This window comes from Panulirus ornatus, chromosome 16, assembly GCF_036320965.1.
Source record: "Panulirus ornatus isolate Po-2019 chromosome 16, ASM3632096v1, whole genome shotgun sequence".
Taxonomy (NCBI): Eukaryota; Metazoa; Arthropoda; class Malacostraca; order Decapoda; family Palinuridae; genus Panulirus; species Panulirus ornatus.
In genome coordinates this window covers 20,334,366-20,353,071 of record NC_092239.1, presented here as the reverse complement: position 1 = coordinate 20,353,071, position 18,706 = coordinate 20,334,366, and the positions used below count along the sequence as shown (strand labels likewise).

Here is an 18,706-nt window from a genome sequence, read left to right as displayed (position 1 = left end):
ATCGGTAACTGCAAAGGAGCTCAGTCAGGGTATGTCCCACAATCAGCAACTATAGTAGGTAAATGAACTATGAGCAAGAACACACAACTTTCTTCCCATCCAGAATGGCCATAGCGTATGATCCATAATTCAAGTCACTGTATGAGACAATATTGCTCTGCGTTTGCTGGATGTTGAACGTTAATAGTAAGGTAAAGAATTTCATGAACCTTTTGTGTCAGAAATTTGCATTAGATTGGTTCATAAGATGATGCCATTATCCAAACCATATGATATTTTGGGGATGAACAATAAACAAACTTACACACATGAATGGATCCAATAGACTAAATGACTGGTAATGGCAAACAGCATACAGAGGTTTAAAATGGTGAATGATCGTAGAGAAGGTATGAGATGGGGCCCCACAAGTGTAAGATTCCCTCCTACAGTACATATAGTTAATTACTAACAATTTGTCTTTCACATACACATAATTAATCATTCTTTCTATCCATTCACATATATTCAAACATACACAATGGCCCACTTTCCATCTGCATCTTTCCATATCTTTCTCTCAAAAATGTCATTACCATTACAGGTATGAGCTGTACAATGTGGACGTGTGGGCATTTCTGGTAGCGGTGCTCCTCCTCCTCACCTACATCTTCATCCGAGTGATTTTGGCCCTCTGCTCATGGCTCTTTTTCTCCAAACCTAAACCCAAAGTTGAATGATATTTCTCTCAACAGATTGTAGATTATGATACATTCTATCTTGAAAATGTTATGGGTTTATTGTGTATATCGCAGAACCGATATAAATATAACTTCAGATATCTAATCTTATAACAGAGGACCCTCATTTGTGTTTATCACCCACGGAGGTTTAATGAGTACTATAGAGTCAGCTTACCATGGAAAGCAAGTGCTAGGAATGCCAGTGATTGGTGACCAGAAGACCCAGTTGACTGTAGAGAAGGAAGGCTGGGGTCATGTATTACTTTGGGAGCAGATCACCCCTACTGCCCTTAAAAATATTATCAATCACATAACAAATGCAGGGTAAAGTCTTACAGTTTCTTGTTTGGAAATGATTCTCCATTGATCTTATGTCTTTGTAATGGAATACTGGTCATTTTTGGGCTGTATTTTTATTCAGGTCAATACATGTAGAGGGAATTTTTTCAAAGTCAGATAAATGATTTCTATGAGTAGTGTAATATTTCATGAGAACTAGGCAATACTTAACAGAAAAACAGAAGGCTAGATTGTTATCTAAGATCTGTGTTTTACAACATTCTAAAAGTTACATACCACAAAAATTGTTTCAAGAAACCGTGGTCCCACCATATGTCTTAGATGTATTTGTGTTACTTTTATCATTTAATGGAAAATTTTAGCTCATAGAAAATGGCACAATTTTGTTGATTTTAATGTGGTACTTTGCTTAAGAAAAGCAAATAATCTATTTGCAAAATTGAGATGATTCAATAATCCTTATTAGCCTTTGGCTCTAATTCATTAAGCACATAAAATCTCGGAGAAATGTTTGAGATAGACTCAAAAGAAAGGTTTTGAGTTGTAGGTGGTTTCTGTCCTTCATTTTTCATTTATATATTTGCTAAGGTAGGTAGAGATTACTCACAAAGATATGTGGAAAAAGTGTGTAATACTTATCAATATCATTAATGGTATACTGTTTACAAGTGATCTAAAGTAGACTCATTAATGATATTCCTTCAGTGGTTAAAAGTAATAAAACAAAAGACTTAACAAGGCAGCATCTTAATAATAATAAGTTATTTTTGAAACTTAGCATCTTGGCTCAATGAACTCTGCAGTGCACTAGTGTTATGTGTCCCAATGGTTGAGAAACTCTGATCTGAATGATTGCCTTGTTTGAGTTTGATTGATATGCAAGTTGGAATGTATACAGAAGGTAGGGGTTTCCTGTATTTGTTTCCTGCCCAGCAGTCCCTTTTATAATGAATAAAGAACAATTTATTGAATTAAGGCAGCCATTCACCTGAAAATATACAGTTAAAAACTTATAGAACAGAGGGTCATAAGAGTAGATAATCACAAAAGAGCTTAAGATCAAGTTGGGGTTGGATACTTACATACTTTTTATGAGTACAAGTGAGGGATATCTACATAATGTAGGAAGTTTAATAGAGCAATTTATGTTTGTGTCTTGAGTACAGATGAGTAATAGGAGAACAGTTTCTTGTTTATGGTAATTGCATTGGACATGAAGGGTCTTAGGGATATGTATAAATGGTATTGTAGTATTGTAGTGATGGGCAATTTCCAGAGCGTAGACAGGAGAGTGTGACGTGTTTGTCTGGGGAGTATGGTTTCTGGTAGGTGTATGTCTGGAGGGCAGGATCAAGGAGTTGGGTAAAAAGACAGACACAGACACAAGATACTGCAAGCCACCACAGGATGCCATTAACTGCCCGGGGTGCCCACAAACGCCCCACTGACCTGCATTGCCTGTGCCATCCGCCTTCCCTGAGCGTCAGTGACTGTCTGTGAGCAGCCTGACCTACCCAGGTCTCTCGCTGTGACTGTACCGGCCCCAGGGTGACACTTTGCCTCTGTCCACCTCAGGAACCCGTGTTGTTAATGTGTTTCTCCGAAGCCAGTGAATCATTGTCGCCACAGTCAACACTGCCATGCCCGGCAACCCACGCAAACAAAAGGAGAGTGGTCGTCAGGTGAGTTCAGAGGAGATGGGGGAGGCAGGTGTCGCTGGCACTTCAGTCCTAGAGATATTGGAAGCCATGATGGTGGCCCAGCAACAGCTCACTGATTAGTAGGCTGCTGACGAGCGCCGAGAGTTGCAAGAACAGCAGCAGTTTTAAGACATGATACAAGAGGTACTAACCCGTTCCACAGTCGCCAAGCAGAGTACGGACACCTGTGGGGCTAGGAATCCTGACACCATGGACAGCATGCCTCGCCACCACCAGCCACCACCTACCCAGCCTCACAAGCTCATGTCTAACGTTTCTCTCCGCAAATTTAAATTGCTGAGTCGTGCTTGGTCGGAAAATGAAGAATTGCTACTGTTGAAAAGTTAGCCACAACTAACACACCTCAGTTCTCTCACACATGAGATGGGGGTCTCTCTGGGCCACGTCATCAGGTTTACTAAGAACACCGATTTAGGTGTGGAAGACATCCCCCAGCTCATCAAGGTTCACCTCAAGCGCCATCACAGTGTAACCTTTCATCGGGTGCGCTGCGATGAACGTCGTCCTTGGGGAGCTTGCTGACATCCGGAATCAGGAAACTGGGAAGAAATTCCTGGCCACCAACTCTCCACCTGAACTGTCTGACACCCTGTCCTTGTGCTGCAGCGAGGAGTCAGTCTATAACACCAAGGCGGACTTGGCAGAAGAACGCCGTCAGCAAAGTGATGACTGTGGTTCTGCACTACATCCTAAAGGATGAGAGCAGCGTCCTTCCTATGGAAAGAAGTGCTTCTATTGTTGCAAAACGGGATACTTCAAGAATAAGTGTTGCAAGCAACTACAGGATTTGCAGAAATTCTGTAACAACAAGCCAACCTGTGGCATCATTCAAGGCATTTTTTACCCTGAGAGATGTCAACTGTTACGCATTGGCTCCATCCCCTACATTAAAGGGTGTATAATCAGCCCACAGTCCCATTAAAACAGATAACTCCGAAATAATGGCTTCTGTCAGACAGATTCCTTTGCCATCTGGCTAACATCTGAAAGCTGACGGCTATAATTATATACGTATAATTCCTGTCCTTTCTTACAGATTTGGTCAAATATAAAACACAGTTGTAAAACGTTATAAAAAATATATTCACGATAGCAAAAATAAACGGGCTCTCTCTGAACATAAATGATGCAATTTACTCATTACATTGAGCCCTCTCTATCTTACTTAACAAATCTTTGGCATATATACCGGCCTCAATTTTATAATATAAGCATTTGAAATAACCGAGATGTGTACAGATTAACATTACAGATTTACTAACAGCGTTGTATCACATGTTGTCTCGGGCCATTCTTGAGAGGTCTACAGCTTGTAAATACTGTCAACACTTTTTCTATTCTTGAATAATCATTTTCTTTTGTCTTTCATATGTTTTGTCCGTCCATAATTCATAATAATAAAAGTATTTATCAATTTGTTTCCAATCTAGTCAAAGAAAATCATATTACAATATACGATAATAAGAATCCTCAAAACAATATAATGTACATTGGATAATGTAACTTAGAAAACTGAACATATCATTCCTGAAGATATAATGGATAACTAAAACAATTATTGGTAAAGAGAGGAGATAACTGTAGCATCCCCCTCTCAAAAGAGGCATGAGTAGCCACTAGCTGACTCATGACTAACTGGTATACGAGACAAGACATCAGCTACATTATCCTTTCCTCTCATGTACTTAAAAATCAAATTATGATCTTGTAACAAGACTCCACCTTGTTAAACGTTGGTTTACATTTTTCATATTATGCAAAAAATACAAGGGGATTGTGACCCGTAAATGCTTGGATCGGCCTATCTACTCCTCTTAAATAAACATCAAAATGATTCAAACTCAAAATCAAGGCTAATGTTTCCTTTTCAACAGTACTGTAGGTTTTCTAATATGACAGAAGCTTCTTTGAAAAATAACAAATTGGAAAATCAATATCTTTCTCCTGCATTAAAATTCAACCAACTCTAAAATTACTAGCATCTATATACAATTTAAATAGTCTATCATAATTTGGAGTAGAAAGTATGGGTGTACATATAAGAATCTGTTTCAATTTCTTTAAAGGCCTCATCACATTTATCACTCCATACAAATCTGACTTTCTTTGACAGTAAGTTGATTAATGGCAAAGCAATGACTGAAAAATTCTTACAAAACCTACAATAATATCCAGCCATACCCAGAAATCTCAAAAATTCTTTCTTATTTACAGGTGCTGGAAACCTTATCGTTTATTGGTTTGATACATCCATGACCAACAACATAACCTAGATATTCTATAGTTGCTCTGGCTAATTCACTCTACATGGTTTACAGTTAAATTTGCTTTGTCCAACTTATAAAACACTTACCTCATTAAATACAAATTTTCTTCATATACATACAGAACAATCTTTAACATCACAATACTTGATTTACTAATCTTTGGCAAATACTGCCACTGTTTTTCATACCAAAGGGCAACTCTTCATACTGATACAAACCATCCATAGTTACAAATGTAGAAACTTCTTTTGCTCTTTCAGTCAAAGGTACTTCCCAATACCCTTTCAATAAGCCTAACTTAGTTACAAAATTAGCATCTCCTATTTGATCAATACAAACATCCACTCTTGGAATAGGATACAAGTCAGCTTTAGTGATCTTATTTACCTTTCTGAAATCAGTACAAAAATCTATAAGAAAACACCATCAGATTTAGTTGTTAACACACAAGGTGAACTCCAAGGCCTATTACTTTTTCAATCAGATCCTTGTCAAGCATATGCTCTACTTCTTTTCTCATTATCTCTCATCTTAGGATTCACTCTATATGAGTGCTGCTTGATAGGCATTGCATCATCAGTTTCGACGTCATGCTTTAATACATCAGTTCTCCTAGGAACATCAGAAAACACACCTAAACTCACTCATTATTTGTATGATCTCATCTCTTCTCTTAGTTTCTAAATGATCAAGCTTCTTTTTCAAGTCATCTAACACATCTGAATTCTTTAACAGTTTGTCTTCACATCTTTTCAACTTTACAGTCTCACTTTTGGCTTGCGTCTTTCTGGAGTATTCACAATGTAGTACAAATCATCCACTCTTTCCTCAATAACCCAGGGACCATAAAATCTTGCTCTTAGAGGATTTCCTGTCTGAGGCAATAATACCAACACTTGATCACATGGTTTGAACTCTTACTTCTAGATTTTTTTTGTCATACCATACCTTCATATCTTCTTGACGCTCTTTTAAATTTTCTGCCACAATCTCACTAGCCCTACATAATCTGCTTTTAAAATCTAATCCAGGAGAATCACTCTTCCCTAACCACTTCTCTTTCAACATACTCAATGGACCTCTTATTTCATGTCCATACACTAAATCAAAAGGACTAAAACCTGTAGACTCGTGACCTGAATCTCTAATGGCAAACAATGTTAAAGGCAGACTCTCATCCCAGTCTACTGACAGTTCCTCAGAAAACATTCTCAAATTATTTTTCAAAGTCTGATGGAATCTCTCTACAACTCCTTGGCTCTGTGTGGGTGATAAGCCCTTGACATCTTATGTGTTATATGTAACCCCTTTAATATTTTCCTGAACATTCCTGAAGTGAAATTACTTCCCTGGTCTGACTGTATAATTTCAGGCAAACCTATCCAGAAATATTTTACTAACTCTCTTACAATATTTCTAGAATGTACGCTACATAATGGTACTGCTTCCGGAAATCTGGTAGATGCACATATTATTGTCAATAGATACTGATTTCCTTTACGTGTTTTAGGTAGAGAACCTACACAATCAATTACAATCTTGCTAAAACGTTTACAAAAAGCAGGCATTGGCTGCAATGGTGCTGGCTGTATAGTCTGGTTGGGTTTACCTTCTCTCTGACATAATTCACAATTCTTACAATACTGGGATACATCTTTCTTCATATTTGGCAATCAAAATGAGTTAATATTAATAACCCATCATTTGTCTTCCTAACTCCCAAATGTCCAGACAAACAAGAACTATGAGATAAACAATAACATGAACCCTATAATTCTTTGGAACAACAATTTGCTTTCTGACCTTCCGGTGATCAGATGCTGGAACGTGAGCAGGTCTTCACTTTCTCATTAACACATCATTTTGCACATAAAATCCAACTGAAACATCCCTCTCATTCCCATTTCTAGCAGCTTCACTCCAACATTCTTTCAAACTCTCATCACCCCTATGTAACTTTATCAACTCTTCCTTGTCCACAACAAAATCTGGAATACATCAACTTTCAATTCCACACTGCTCTTCTCATTTACAAATTCTACTGTATTATCTCTAGTTACATACTTATCATCAAATAATTCACCTAAATCATGTTCAACCTCTTCTCTCTTTAACATTGAAGTGGTCACAACACAATCTGGATAAACAATTTCAATACACTGTACATTACTATCATTTTGATTCCCTATAGTTTTATCTGTCATGCGGTTCACTTTTACATCAAATGGATCACTACTCATAACAGGCTCTGGGACTAATTTGTCAGTCAGATCATTCCCCAATACATGTGTATTCCAGGCAAAGGAAATTCCTCACATATCCCAAACTTTACACGGCCACTCACAAACCCATCCTCAAGATTTATGTAATGCAATGGGATAGGCTTGCCTAACCATACCCCTTTTACATCTATTTTTCCCCAGAGTAAGCCTCCACTCCTCTGTCCACTCTAATACATCTTTCAGAATTAAACTTTGACTTGCTCCAGTATCTCTCAATATCAAATTTTCTTTTCAGGACTACCTTTGATTCCAAACTTTCCTTCAGTCATATTTGGCTTATAAATTGCAGATTTTGGTTTATTCACATTATGTCATTACCTCTTACTAATATCATGTTTCTGTTCCCAAGCAACAGTTAATCCTATAGTCTTCGAGGATTTTTGACACATTTAGCATGACCAAATTCTCCACATCCCAAACATTTCATTGGTGGTCTCACCTGTCTACTGACATAAGGATTATGACTAAACTGAGGTCTTGAATACCTGTGTTCATCTTTGGAATCTCTTTCTTACATTGTTTTATGGCTTAAAGTTATGTGAACCTTCCACAAAAAAATGTTGACTAGGCTGTTGAACATCTGAATTGTGTGGATATTTATAAGATTTGTCATAATCACTTCTATTGCTCTGTCCTGGATAATTTGGATATCTATAAGGTTTGTCATGATCCTGGCAATTACTCTGTCTTATCATACCTTATTTCCATGTTATTTCTTTTTTTACAATATTTGTTAGCCAATTCTAAATGGTCAGTCATCCTGGCTGCTTCCGTCACATCTTTCACTCTACTCTTGCATATTTCATAATATATTTCAGGTTGGAAACCACTTTTGATGTTCCAATAGAATTAGTTGTCTCTCTTCCTCCTTTATCTCTACTTCTGACTTACACCACCTATTTTCATTCCTCATTTTCTAGCCATCTCCAGATGAGTTCGTCCACTAATTTTCTTGGCATCCCTAAACCTTCTCCTGTACGCTTCTGCGTCCAATTCAATTTTTAATACTGCTTCCTTACCAGCCTTATATTCTCCTGATTCCATTAAACTAAGACAAGCATACGCCTCTCAAACCTTACCCCTAAATTTACTCTGCACCAACATAGCCTAGTCACTTTCATCCCATTCTTTGATAGTTGCAAGTTTTCAAATTGAATAAAGAAGTCCTCACTCCTATAAAATCAGGTAACTGACTTATTCTGTCATCTTTATCTCCAATTTTTCTTGTACCTCTTCTCTCCTCTATTTCTAATTGACTAAGTCTTACGTCTTTATCAGCCTGAATTCTCTTAATCTCTTTCTACCTGTATTCTCTCTCTCTCTCTGTTTCTGTCTGTCTTCTCTTTTTCTGCCTCTACTTGCATTTTCTTAATTTCAAATTCCAACCTCAATCTCTCCATTGCCACATTTTCACTCATCTGTCCCTTATTATAATTATCAATGCTACTTCCATCTCAATGTTCCTTCAATACTGATAAGGACACCGAGTGATCAATTAATTCTCTCTGCATGTCACTTTTCGACATGCGTCCTCAGAGATACTCCATAATTAACTGCCACCTGGTTCAGTTCATCTTTATTACACTGGCACAGAAAATGTATATCCTGGGCTTCACTGAACTTCTTAACGTTATTTGCCATGTTTAAACACACTATATTTACAAGCATGAACACTTCTTATATTTCAAAAGAGCACAGTAAAGTACTAGCGAAAAGTACTAAAGTACTCACGAAAACCTGACCAATTTCCGAGCAGTGACTGCACGTCTGGTGGAGAGCTTTACATCTCTTCGTATCATGTCCATATTGGAGACATTAAACACTGTTGAATGTCGAGGTACTGGTCTTTCTTGAGGGATTTGGCAGGCACAGAGATCATGGGGAACAAGATTCCCCGGGAGAGCAGGCGATCTGCCTCGGTCGGGTTAGAGCATTGTATTTTCCGTGATCTGGAATTGTTTAGTTTGAATACGTTGATGACGTTAAGGGCAATGTTTTCTTCACTGATGGCTTCAATTATCTCCGTGGGGTTAAGGGACAAGATGGATCCATCAATATCATTAGCAATAACTGTACATCTAGCTTAAAGGAAGCGGTCCTGAGCGATCCAATAACGTTTTTTGGTTAACTCATCAAGTAGTGGCTTGGATAGGATTTTGTCTAAATCGCTGTCCTTGCTCAAGCATATTTTGAATTGGTATTTATTAGTAGGGAAGTGAACAACCCTACTGGGACGGACCTCAGTGGTCTTGAAAACAATAGTTAATAGTTCGAACGTGGAAAGGTGTGGGGTGGGGTATGGGGGGGCTTTAAGTTTTGAGAAATTTTAATCGAATGTCAGGAGGCATGTTGGTGGCATCAGTGCCCCGATGCCAAGGAAACGTAGGTGAAGGAGCACGACCCCAGTGCAGGGAGGCCCCCTGCACTATCACAGGGTAACCCTGAAGGCTCGGCGGTACAAGGTAAGGGAGAAGTAAGAGAGAGTGTGAGGGTCTCCACCCCGCCAGGTGAGAACAGGTCCACCCCAAGCCTCCGCTCCTCTGGAAATGATTTTTCCAGAATGGGGTATGGAAGCTGGGGTAGAGACTGCTCAAGCTTAATGGTCGAGAGATGATGGATGGTAAAAAAAAAATACAAAAATTAAAGAGGAATGAGAAAAATGGAGTGGAGGCAACGCAGGGATGGAGGGTGTGGCGAGGATGGTGAGGGAACAGCGTTGGCTGTGTCAGGTCACCATAACTGTCTGTCACCGTAAGTGTCTCCCGCGGGTGTCTCCCGCGGAAGGACCAACGCGGAAGGTAATGTTACTATCCACTTGTTTCTCCTTCTCTCTTCTTCCTTCTTCCTTCTCTCTTCGTGGATCCTGGCGGTTAGAGTTCCTCCGTCGACTACGTGGCCGGAGTCAGCAGATAGACTGAGCTCCGTACAACAGCAGGTCGAATGGCCAAAGATGTGACACCTGAAAGCTGACGGTCGTAATTATAAACATACTTTTCCTTCTTGTTAAGTTGTTCAAATACCAAACACTGGTAAAAAGTTATAAAAATGTATTTACAATAGCAAAAATAAACTTGAACTCTTTAAACATAAATAACCATTCACTCTTAATACACTGATCTCTCTACTTTATCTAACAAATCTTAGGCAAATATACTGGCCTCAACCATAAACCAAAAGTATCTGAAATAACAGAGATATGTACAGATTAGCATTATAGATTAACAAACAGCATTGTATCACATGTTACCTTAGGGGACATTTGTGTGAGAGAGGCCTGGTTTTCACTGCCTGTAAACTGTTCCTACACTTATTCTATACTTGAATACAATCACTTTCTTTTGTTTCTTACATATGTTTTGTCCTTCCATAATTCATATCAATAGTAAAAATATTTACTCCTAATTTATTTACACTAATAAACAAAATTTCTTATGAAAACACGATAATAAGATCGTCTGTCTGGATGACCACATGTTGGTCAGTACGGAAGGGACGCCACATCACACAGCACCATCAAGCTTCTCCGCAGCATCTTCATTGATTTGGGCGTCCTTATCCGCTTCCTCACGGCTGGTGGACCTCAGTTCTCCATCTCCGAAATTCGTGCCTTCCTCAAGCGTTGGGAGTGGCTCACCACGTCTTATCACCGCATCACCCGCAAGGCATCGGTCATGCTGAGGCCTGTGTGAAGCACCTTATCATCAAGACCACCAGTAAAGGCTGCCTGGAGGAATGAAATCTTCGACCGAGAACTGGAGGAGATACGCAACACCCCCACCCAGACGGCCGGTCACCCGCTCAGATTCTCCTCGGTAACCCGATGCGTAAAAGCAATGCCTGCACACCGCCGCTCCTTCGCTTCATAATACAGGACGCAGCGTTCGAGTGTGATGCTCGCCTTCCACACTGGTTGTTGCCGTTCCTTGCTCGCTAGAGTGTGAGGAGGAGGCAGGCGGGATTAGGACGATGGTGCTGACTGGCAAGGTCGCGGGGGTGGTGGTAAGGGGAATGTGATGTAGCTTCAGGAAACCATGGTTTATGCCACATTCTCTACCACTGGGGAGTTTGATGTGGTAGTTACGGTGGCGACCCATACCTAAGATTGTCCCTGCTGTGTCCCAACGCTTCGTGACGGGATTTTGAATGCGGACAGGCTCACCAAGCTGGAGAGGGGCAGGGAGCGGGCGGTGCTGTTATAGTACTCCTCCGCTTTCTACTGCAGTGTGAGCTGTTGTGCATCCATAAGGCTTGAAGATTTGAATATCCCGTATATTGTGATATCTTTATGCGTTTAGGTATGTTATCAATGCTTATGATAACTATATTAATGTGATATCTCCGGATGAGTGTTTTATTACCGTGAAAGTGCAAAAAAAAAAAATTCATGAAATTTCCGTAACCATTGAAATATCGATTTATTATTATTATAATCACTCGTCCGCTGCGTCCTGCCACTCAGGAGCGAGGGTGGTGGCATGGCTGTACGCAGTAGGTGACCGGCCGTTTGGGTGGGGGAGCGTATCTCCGTCAATCTTCGGTTGAAGTTTTCATCCTCCAGACAGCCAATGTTGGTGGTCTTGATGACGAGGTGCTTCACACAGGCCTCAGCATGACCGTTGGCTTGCGGATATGCTGTCATGAGACTTGGTGAGTCTCGCCCTAACGCTTGAGGAAGGCACGAAATTTTGGAGCTGGAGAACGGAGGTCCACCGGCCGTGCGGACACGGTCAGGTACGCCCACATCAACGAAGAAGCTACTGACAGGCTTGATGGTGCTTCGTTATGGGGCGTCTCTTCCGTGCTCACCAACATGTGGCCATCCACACAGACGATCGGCATAAAGCAAAAATACCTTTCCTGCGTGGGAGAACAGGTCAGCAGAGATGTCCTTGAAAGGTCGAGATGGGAGCGGCTCATCAACGGCTCCTTTACCTGGGATGGCTGGAGGGTCTGGCACGAGTCACATGCCCTTACGATGTTCACAACGTCACTCGTGATGCCAGGCCACCACAAAATCTGCTGCTGCTGGGCGCGACGCTTTGTGGCCTCTATGCCTCGTGAGAGTCGCAAAGGCGGCACAGAACGTTGTAGCGAAGTGCGTCAAGGATGATGAGCCGGGTGCTGTGGAGAACGAGACCTTCGTCAGTCGCCAGGCTGTCTCGTATTTTCCAGTAGCCCCGTAGTGCTGCTGGGACTTGCCTTCCTGTCCGTGGGAAAACCTGCGATAACGGCGTGGTGAGCTGACACCTACGCCACACTGACGGGAAGAAAAAGGCGTCGTCTTCTTCAGACGCTGGAGACGGGTTCTCCACAGTAGCCACTGTATAGTCGCTCAAAATGAGCCGAACGGGTTGTGGTAGATCGAAGTGTTTACCCAGCAGTTACAAGCGGCACTTTTTCATGGCCCACGCAGCTGCCACGAGTTCTAACTCCACAATGACATACCCGTCGCACAGAAAACGAGAGTCATACTGCATCAGCTTTCACTTTCTCGCTGCAGAAGAGAGTAACCCACACCTTTTGAAATGCGAAGCGTCTGTCAGCAGAACCCCAGGGAAGGCGGAATCTAAGTGGGCGAGAACTGGGGTCGAGCTCAGGAATTGTTTCACTTTCCTGAATGATGCTTGGTGGTCGGGGGTCCACACGAAGACATTCCTCTAGCTGAGGTGGGAGCGGAGGGTGTCTACGGCTGCTGCTATAATCGGGGTGAAGACTGCTAGTTCGTTCACGAGTCCCATGAATGACCTCAGGTCCGTAATATTGGTGGGGATGTGGTGGGGATGGAGAAATCGGCAATCGCACTCACCTTACCTGGATCTGCAGTTACACCCTCAGCTGTGATGTCATACCCAGAGAACTCAGCAGACTGGCTGCCATACACAAACTTGTAGCGGTTCATGGATATGCCATGTTTACGGTGTCGTTGAGGGATCTACCAGCCATGTTGAAGGTAGACTTAGGTGGAGTTCCAGACAAGCACGTAGTCCACAACCTCTGCACGGTTGTTGACGCCTTCAAGTGCTATGTCGCTACTTCTCCAAAATTCGTCCCCTGGGGCCACTTAGAATCTTGTAACGTCCCAATGGAGTTAAGAAGGCGGTGAAGGGCTGCACCTCCGCCGATAGCGATAGCTGCCAGTATCCCAGTATCGCGTCTATCGTGGTGAAATATCTGGAGCTAGGGGCGACCTCCATGATGGCGTTGCACGGTGTTGGGGCGGGGTGGGCGGGTCGCAAAACTTGCTAGTTCAGCTAAGTGAGGTCCACGGTGATGCGGACGCCTTCTGTTTTGGAGCAACCACCGTGGAATGACACTACTATGATACCTCGTTACCTGACTGCAGTCCTCTGCTTCCTTTGTGCGACCCCTATCGGAGCGTCCACCCTTGTCACGGGTTTTCGTTCCGTGGCATCCGTTACGCACAACAAATCCTCACGGAATAGCGTACCAGCCACTGTTAGTAAATCTGGTGCCGAAACCGGTGAAGGCAAGGTGACTGGTAGTGTGTCGGATGAGAGGCGTGTCCCGGCAACTACAGGAAGCAACACGCGCAGTGGCGCCCCGGAAGAAGCACCACGTGCAAGTAGGCGTGTGCGTGCAAACTCCAGTGGTGAAAGCCTCACAGGTTTGGGAGAGAGGGCTGTCCTTGGAGGAGGGGAGCATACCGCTCCTGGCCGTGAAGACGACCCACGGTTTTATCTGTCCCAGACGCTCCGCGGGTTCCATAATCCCAATCCGTTGCTTCCTTTGTTGCGGAGGCTGCTACTTATCTAGACACACTTGGACCTGGCTTAAATTTTGCCCTGAACCATTTGCGTCAGGGTGACAGCCTTGCTGCGATCAAGGAGGCTAAAGAGCAAGCCAGGCAACTGATAAGCTCCTGTGGCTCGTCCCAAGACCACCGGAATCGTGGGGGAGACGGACCAAGACAGCCAGCGAACCCTGGCAGCGTACGCCGTACTGAGGAGGTTCCTCTGCGCGGAAATCGTCTCAGGCGGGAACAATACCGTAAAGTACAGAGACTTTACAAACAGAATAAGTCTTTGGCCGCTGGACTGGTCGTAAAAGGTGACTGGGAGGTACCGCTAACTTCGGTTGGGCCGGAAATCCTCTACCCCTTTAGGGGAGCTCTCTACTCTCGCCCATTTGAGCCGGATGAGCGTGTCATTACCGATTGTGACTTAGAAAATACACAACTAGCAGAGGTTATTACAGTAGGTGAGGTAGCACACCACCTCATATCCACGAAAACATCAGCCCCTGGTCCTGACGGAATGCAGACGCGTTTTTTGAAGTCCATTCCTCCGAGAGTACTCTGCAAAATGTACAACAACCTGGGGCTAGCCATATCAACGTTACCAGAGCCATTCAAGGCAAATCGCACGGTGCTGATACCAAAGGTACCGAATCCAACTGAACCCAAGGACTACAGGCCTATTACGATCTCTTGTGCCGTAGTCCGGCTGCTCCATAAGATCTTGAGCAGCCGCATCTCGAGCCTCGTCCAGATCGATGGAGCTCAAAAGGCATTCGTTCTTGTGGACGGATGCCTTGAGAACCTCACGATCCTGGACGTGATCACCGGTCGTGCGCGGGCAGACGCCCACGGTGCGCACCTGGCATTCCTCAACATGGCCAAAGCATTCGCTAGTGTCAATCATGGCACTATCAAGCGGGCCATGTCGCGGAAGGGCATTCTTGATCTCGTCAGGGTATATATCATATCGACGTATGACTGGGCCTTCACTCACATTGAAAGCAGCGGCGAGATGTCGGAGAGAATAAATATGACTCGTGGGGTCAAGCAGGGTGACCCAATATCACCAATCCTTTTCAACCTTACAATTGACGAGGGAGTTGCAAGGGTTAAGGAATCTGGTGTAGGAATTGGATACGGCGACCAGAAGGTTTCAGTACTGGCATTTGCGGACGATCTGGTTCTGGTGGCGAAGACGCCGACTGGCTTGCAATAGGTAACTGACTAAATGACAGAGACTCTTGCGGGGGGTGGACTTCGAGTAAGCCTGGGAAAGTGTCGGTCCCTGAGCATGGAGGTCGACGGCAAGCGCAAGACTTGGTACTTCAACAAAGGTAGGACGTTCCAAGTCTTGGGTAGCGCTATCGGCTCCATGAACACTGAGGACGACTATAAGTACCAAGGCGCTCTCGTCGGAGCAGGAGGAAGGAGAAAATCCTACGGTGCCCTGCTAGAGGAGGGGCTCCGTAACATCGCCAGAGCCCATCTAAAACCTCAACAGCGGATTGCGTAGCTCGTGGAACATCTAGTGCCAAAGCTTATGCATAACTTGGTGCTGGGGGAAGTCTATAAGACACAGATAGCACGCATGTACAGACAAGTGAGAGTCGCGGTTTGCCACTGGTTTCGTCTAGCCCATGACGTGCCCTGCACTTCCACTCGGCGGCAGGAGATGGTGGGCTTGGTATACCGGACTTTGTCTCGGCCATCCGGCTAAATAAACAAGTCAGGTTCGAGAAATTACTCACCTCAACCGAGCCGGTGATTCAGGCGGCTGTTCGGGAGCCTGCAGAGATGAGCAAGTGTATTGCTGGTCGGCAGGCGAGTAATAAGCTCGAACGCCATCGCGTACGGAGGGCTAATCTAATCAGCATCGTCGACAGTGCGGGTCTCGCTCCATCTACTACCGTGCCTCAGGTCAGTAGACGGGTAAATAGTGGGAACCGCTTCCTTTCTGGGTCTGATTATGTGAAGGCCGTCCAAGTGAGGATTGGCGCCTTACCCACACCCGCCAGGGGTACTAGAGGCTGGCCCGAGATCAAAGGCCTCTGTGACACATATCGCTCAGGTATGCCCACGTACCCATGGTAGGAGGGTAAAGAGGCACGATAACATCAGTGCCTATTTGGCCGGACGATTGAGACAGAGGGGGTACAAGGTGACCTATGAACCTCGCATTCCGATTGTGGGATCCTTTAGGAAGCCGGATATCGTGGCTTCCAAAGGTACAGAGGCTATGATAATCGACACGCAAGTCTCTGGAGTCCATTTCGCACTTTCAGCTGCTCAATAACACAAGTGCAGCTATTACGGCACCCCGGAAGTCCTTCAGGACGTACGGGATTTCACCGGCAAAGGCACCGTGCATGTGACATTTGCCACATGGAACTGGCGAGGCGCATGGTGCCAAGAAAATGCAAGTGCTCTCAGGGGGGTTAGGGCTAACTTACCGGGACCTAGAGGTGTGCTCAGTAAAAGCCCTAATCTGGACCTACTCCCTTCACAGGATGTGGTCCAAGAGCACAGGTTGACAATCGGCCCTGCCTTGTTTGTCTATCTGGTGTCGGCCTTCGGGCTGGTGAAGGTGGTTTCCCCTTTGTGCGTTTGTGGTGAGCGTGACTATGCTGTTCTCCCGAAGCTACATGGGCAGGTACCAGTTCCTGAGGGCAGGCTGTCGTAGCGAGAAGTGGGCGCCTTGGCAGGGTTCGTCTGCTACTCCCGTACGACAGGCCGCACTGGAAGGTGAGCGGTGCTGGGGGGTCTACTGTGTAAGTAGGGAAGCGTATATCGAACCATCGTCTAACTGCCGCCTCTCTATTTACTTCTATCTATGCTATCAGCAATCTGATAACATATGGTGAGTCCATACATTCCTTCATTGAACTAACAACTTCCTTCACTATCTACATGTAGAGTATGTCACTTACTGACACACGCTAAGAGAAAAAAAAATATGCACAATAGTTAGTTTTTCCAGCACCTCCCACCACTAACTGGGAATCTATGAAGACGCTTGCTGGATGATCCATTGCTGCACCATGCTGTCTGGCATCTGCTGGGTGTATGCTCGCCAGGCTAGGGGAATGGCCTGGGGTGTGTAGAGTGCAGGTGGATCTTCTTGGGCGGGCCTGACATGAATGAAAGGAATGGATGATGATGATGATAGGAAGGCCCTTCCAAGGAAGTTCGGGGGGAGAAGGAGGGGAAACTTCAAGAGGCAGCTAAGAGGAAATTAGATTCAGTAGAAGATAAAAAGCCGGGGCTTGACCAAGAGTGCACTGGTTGGGTCAAGTTAGCTAGCACAGAACTGGGAAGTTGGGGGAGCAAGGAAGGGGTATTTTTTTTCCTTTTTTCTTTTAGAGGATGGGTATAGGAGAGGGATGCATCTCTGACGCCAGACACTGCTTATGCCTTAATGTTTTCTGCGCGGGCTCGGCTGTAAGGTCTTTTAGTTTCAGTTTCCTTTTGTTAATAGATGGAATTTTGGTAGTGTCCAGGTGGTATGTTGAACAGATTGTTGGGATCATCGAAGAATACTATCCAGGAGTTATGTTGATCAAAAATCCTCACTTGCTTTTCGCAAAGCTGCATCCAGTAGATGTTTAGTGGAGGCGGCAGTCGTGCTCTCGTGGAGTTCTTTGCTGTTGGTAAACTCATTTCATTTGCTGTTAAAGATACACATTAGAGCTTAGTTTTGTATTATTTGGAGAGAGGGGACTTTAGTTTTGGCTGCGAGTTCTAGTGCTGATGGAACGTAAGTGATCAATAGACGAATCGATGCTTCGTAGAGATGCAATTTTGTTTTAAAATTAGCCGCTCTGAAAATGTACAGTTGCACGAGCTCTGCACTTGCAATATCTGCCCTTGATTGGATATGTTGGTTTCATTCTTGGATGAACGTCTTGATTTAGGTCCAGTACAGTGTTGGCATGCGAGACGTGTATGAGAAAAATGTCGGTGGATACGGGAGTGTAGGTAGACATTGGTTAGGTTGTGTCGGTCGTACATTAAGTAAGACATGCTGGATTTAGCAAGGCTTAATTTTCTTCTCCATTTCAACTCCCATAACGAAACGTGGTCAATTTCTTCCTGGGCTCTTCTAGTTATGTATGTGATGGTCATAGCTCTTATTAGTTGTTTGGTAGTAACGCCTGCGTAAAGGTGAGGTTGGTTTTTGTTCTGGGAGGAGCCAGAGGATTTGAGGGTCTGTCGTGCTGTGCGAAGTTGATCCCTTCTTCGCGGGCATTGTCCAGACACAGCAAAGTGTTGGCCTCTGCAGCTTACACAGATTGGTGTCTGGGCCTTGCATCCGCGAAAGCTGTGTCCAACGTCAGCACAGTGATTGCTAGTCTGTTGTTGTGATATGTAGTTGTTGGCATCGTGACCGTATTGATGACATCTGAAGCATTGTTGAAGATCTAAATAATGGTCAAGTTTTTAAATTCTTAGCGAGCACCGGGATTAATGGAAACACAATTCCATGGGATAGCCTCAGTCGGGTAGATACACTGGATTTTGAGTGAGCGGAATGTATTTAATTTGAATACGTTTTGTTAAATTAATGTCGCAATTCTCCTGGTTAATAGCTTCAATAATCTCGGCAGGGTTAAGGGTCATGATAGATTCATCAGTGTTGTTGGTTAGTATTGTCCATCTG

The 18,706-nt window shown here is 43.8% G+C and overlaps 1 protein-coding gene across 1 annotated transcript in view; it reads left to right on the top strand.

The window, feature by feature from the left end:
* Positions 1–1,461, top strand: part of LOC139754186 (UDP-glycosyltransferase UGT5-like) — a 209,065-nt gene extending 207,604 nt beyond the window's left edge. Inside the window, exon 11 of the mRNA XM_071671397.1 lies at positions 584–1,461. Coding sequence (XP_071527498.1) covers positions 584–719 — 136 coding nt within the window. The 3' untranslated portion in view covers positions 720–1,461. The remainder of the gene's footprint in view (positions 1–583) is intronic.
* The last annotated feature ends 17,245 nt before the right edge of the window (positions 1,462–18,706 follow it).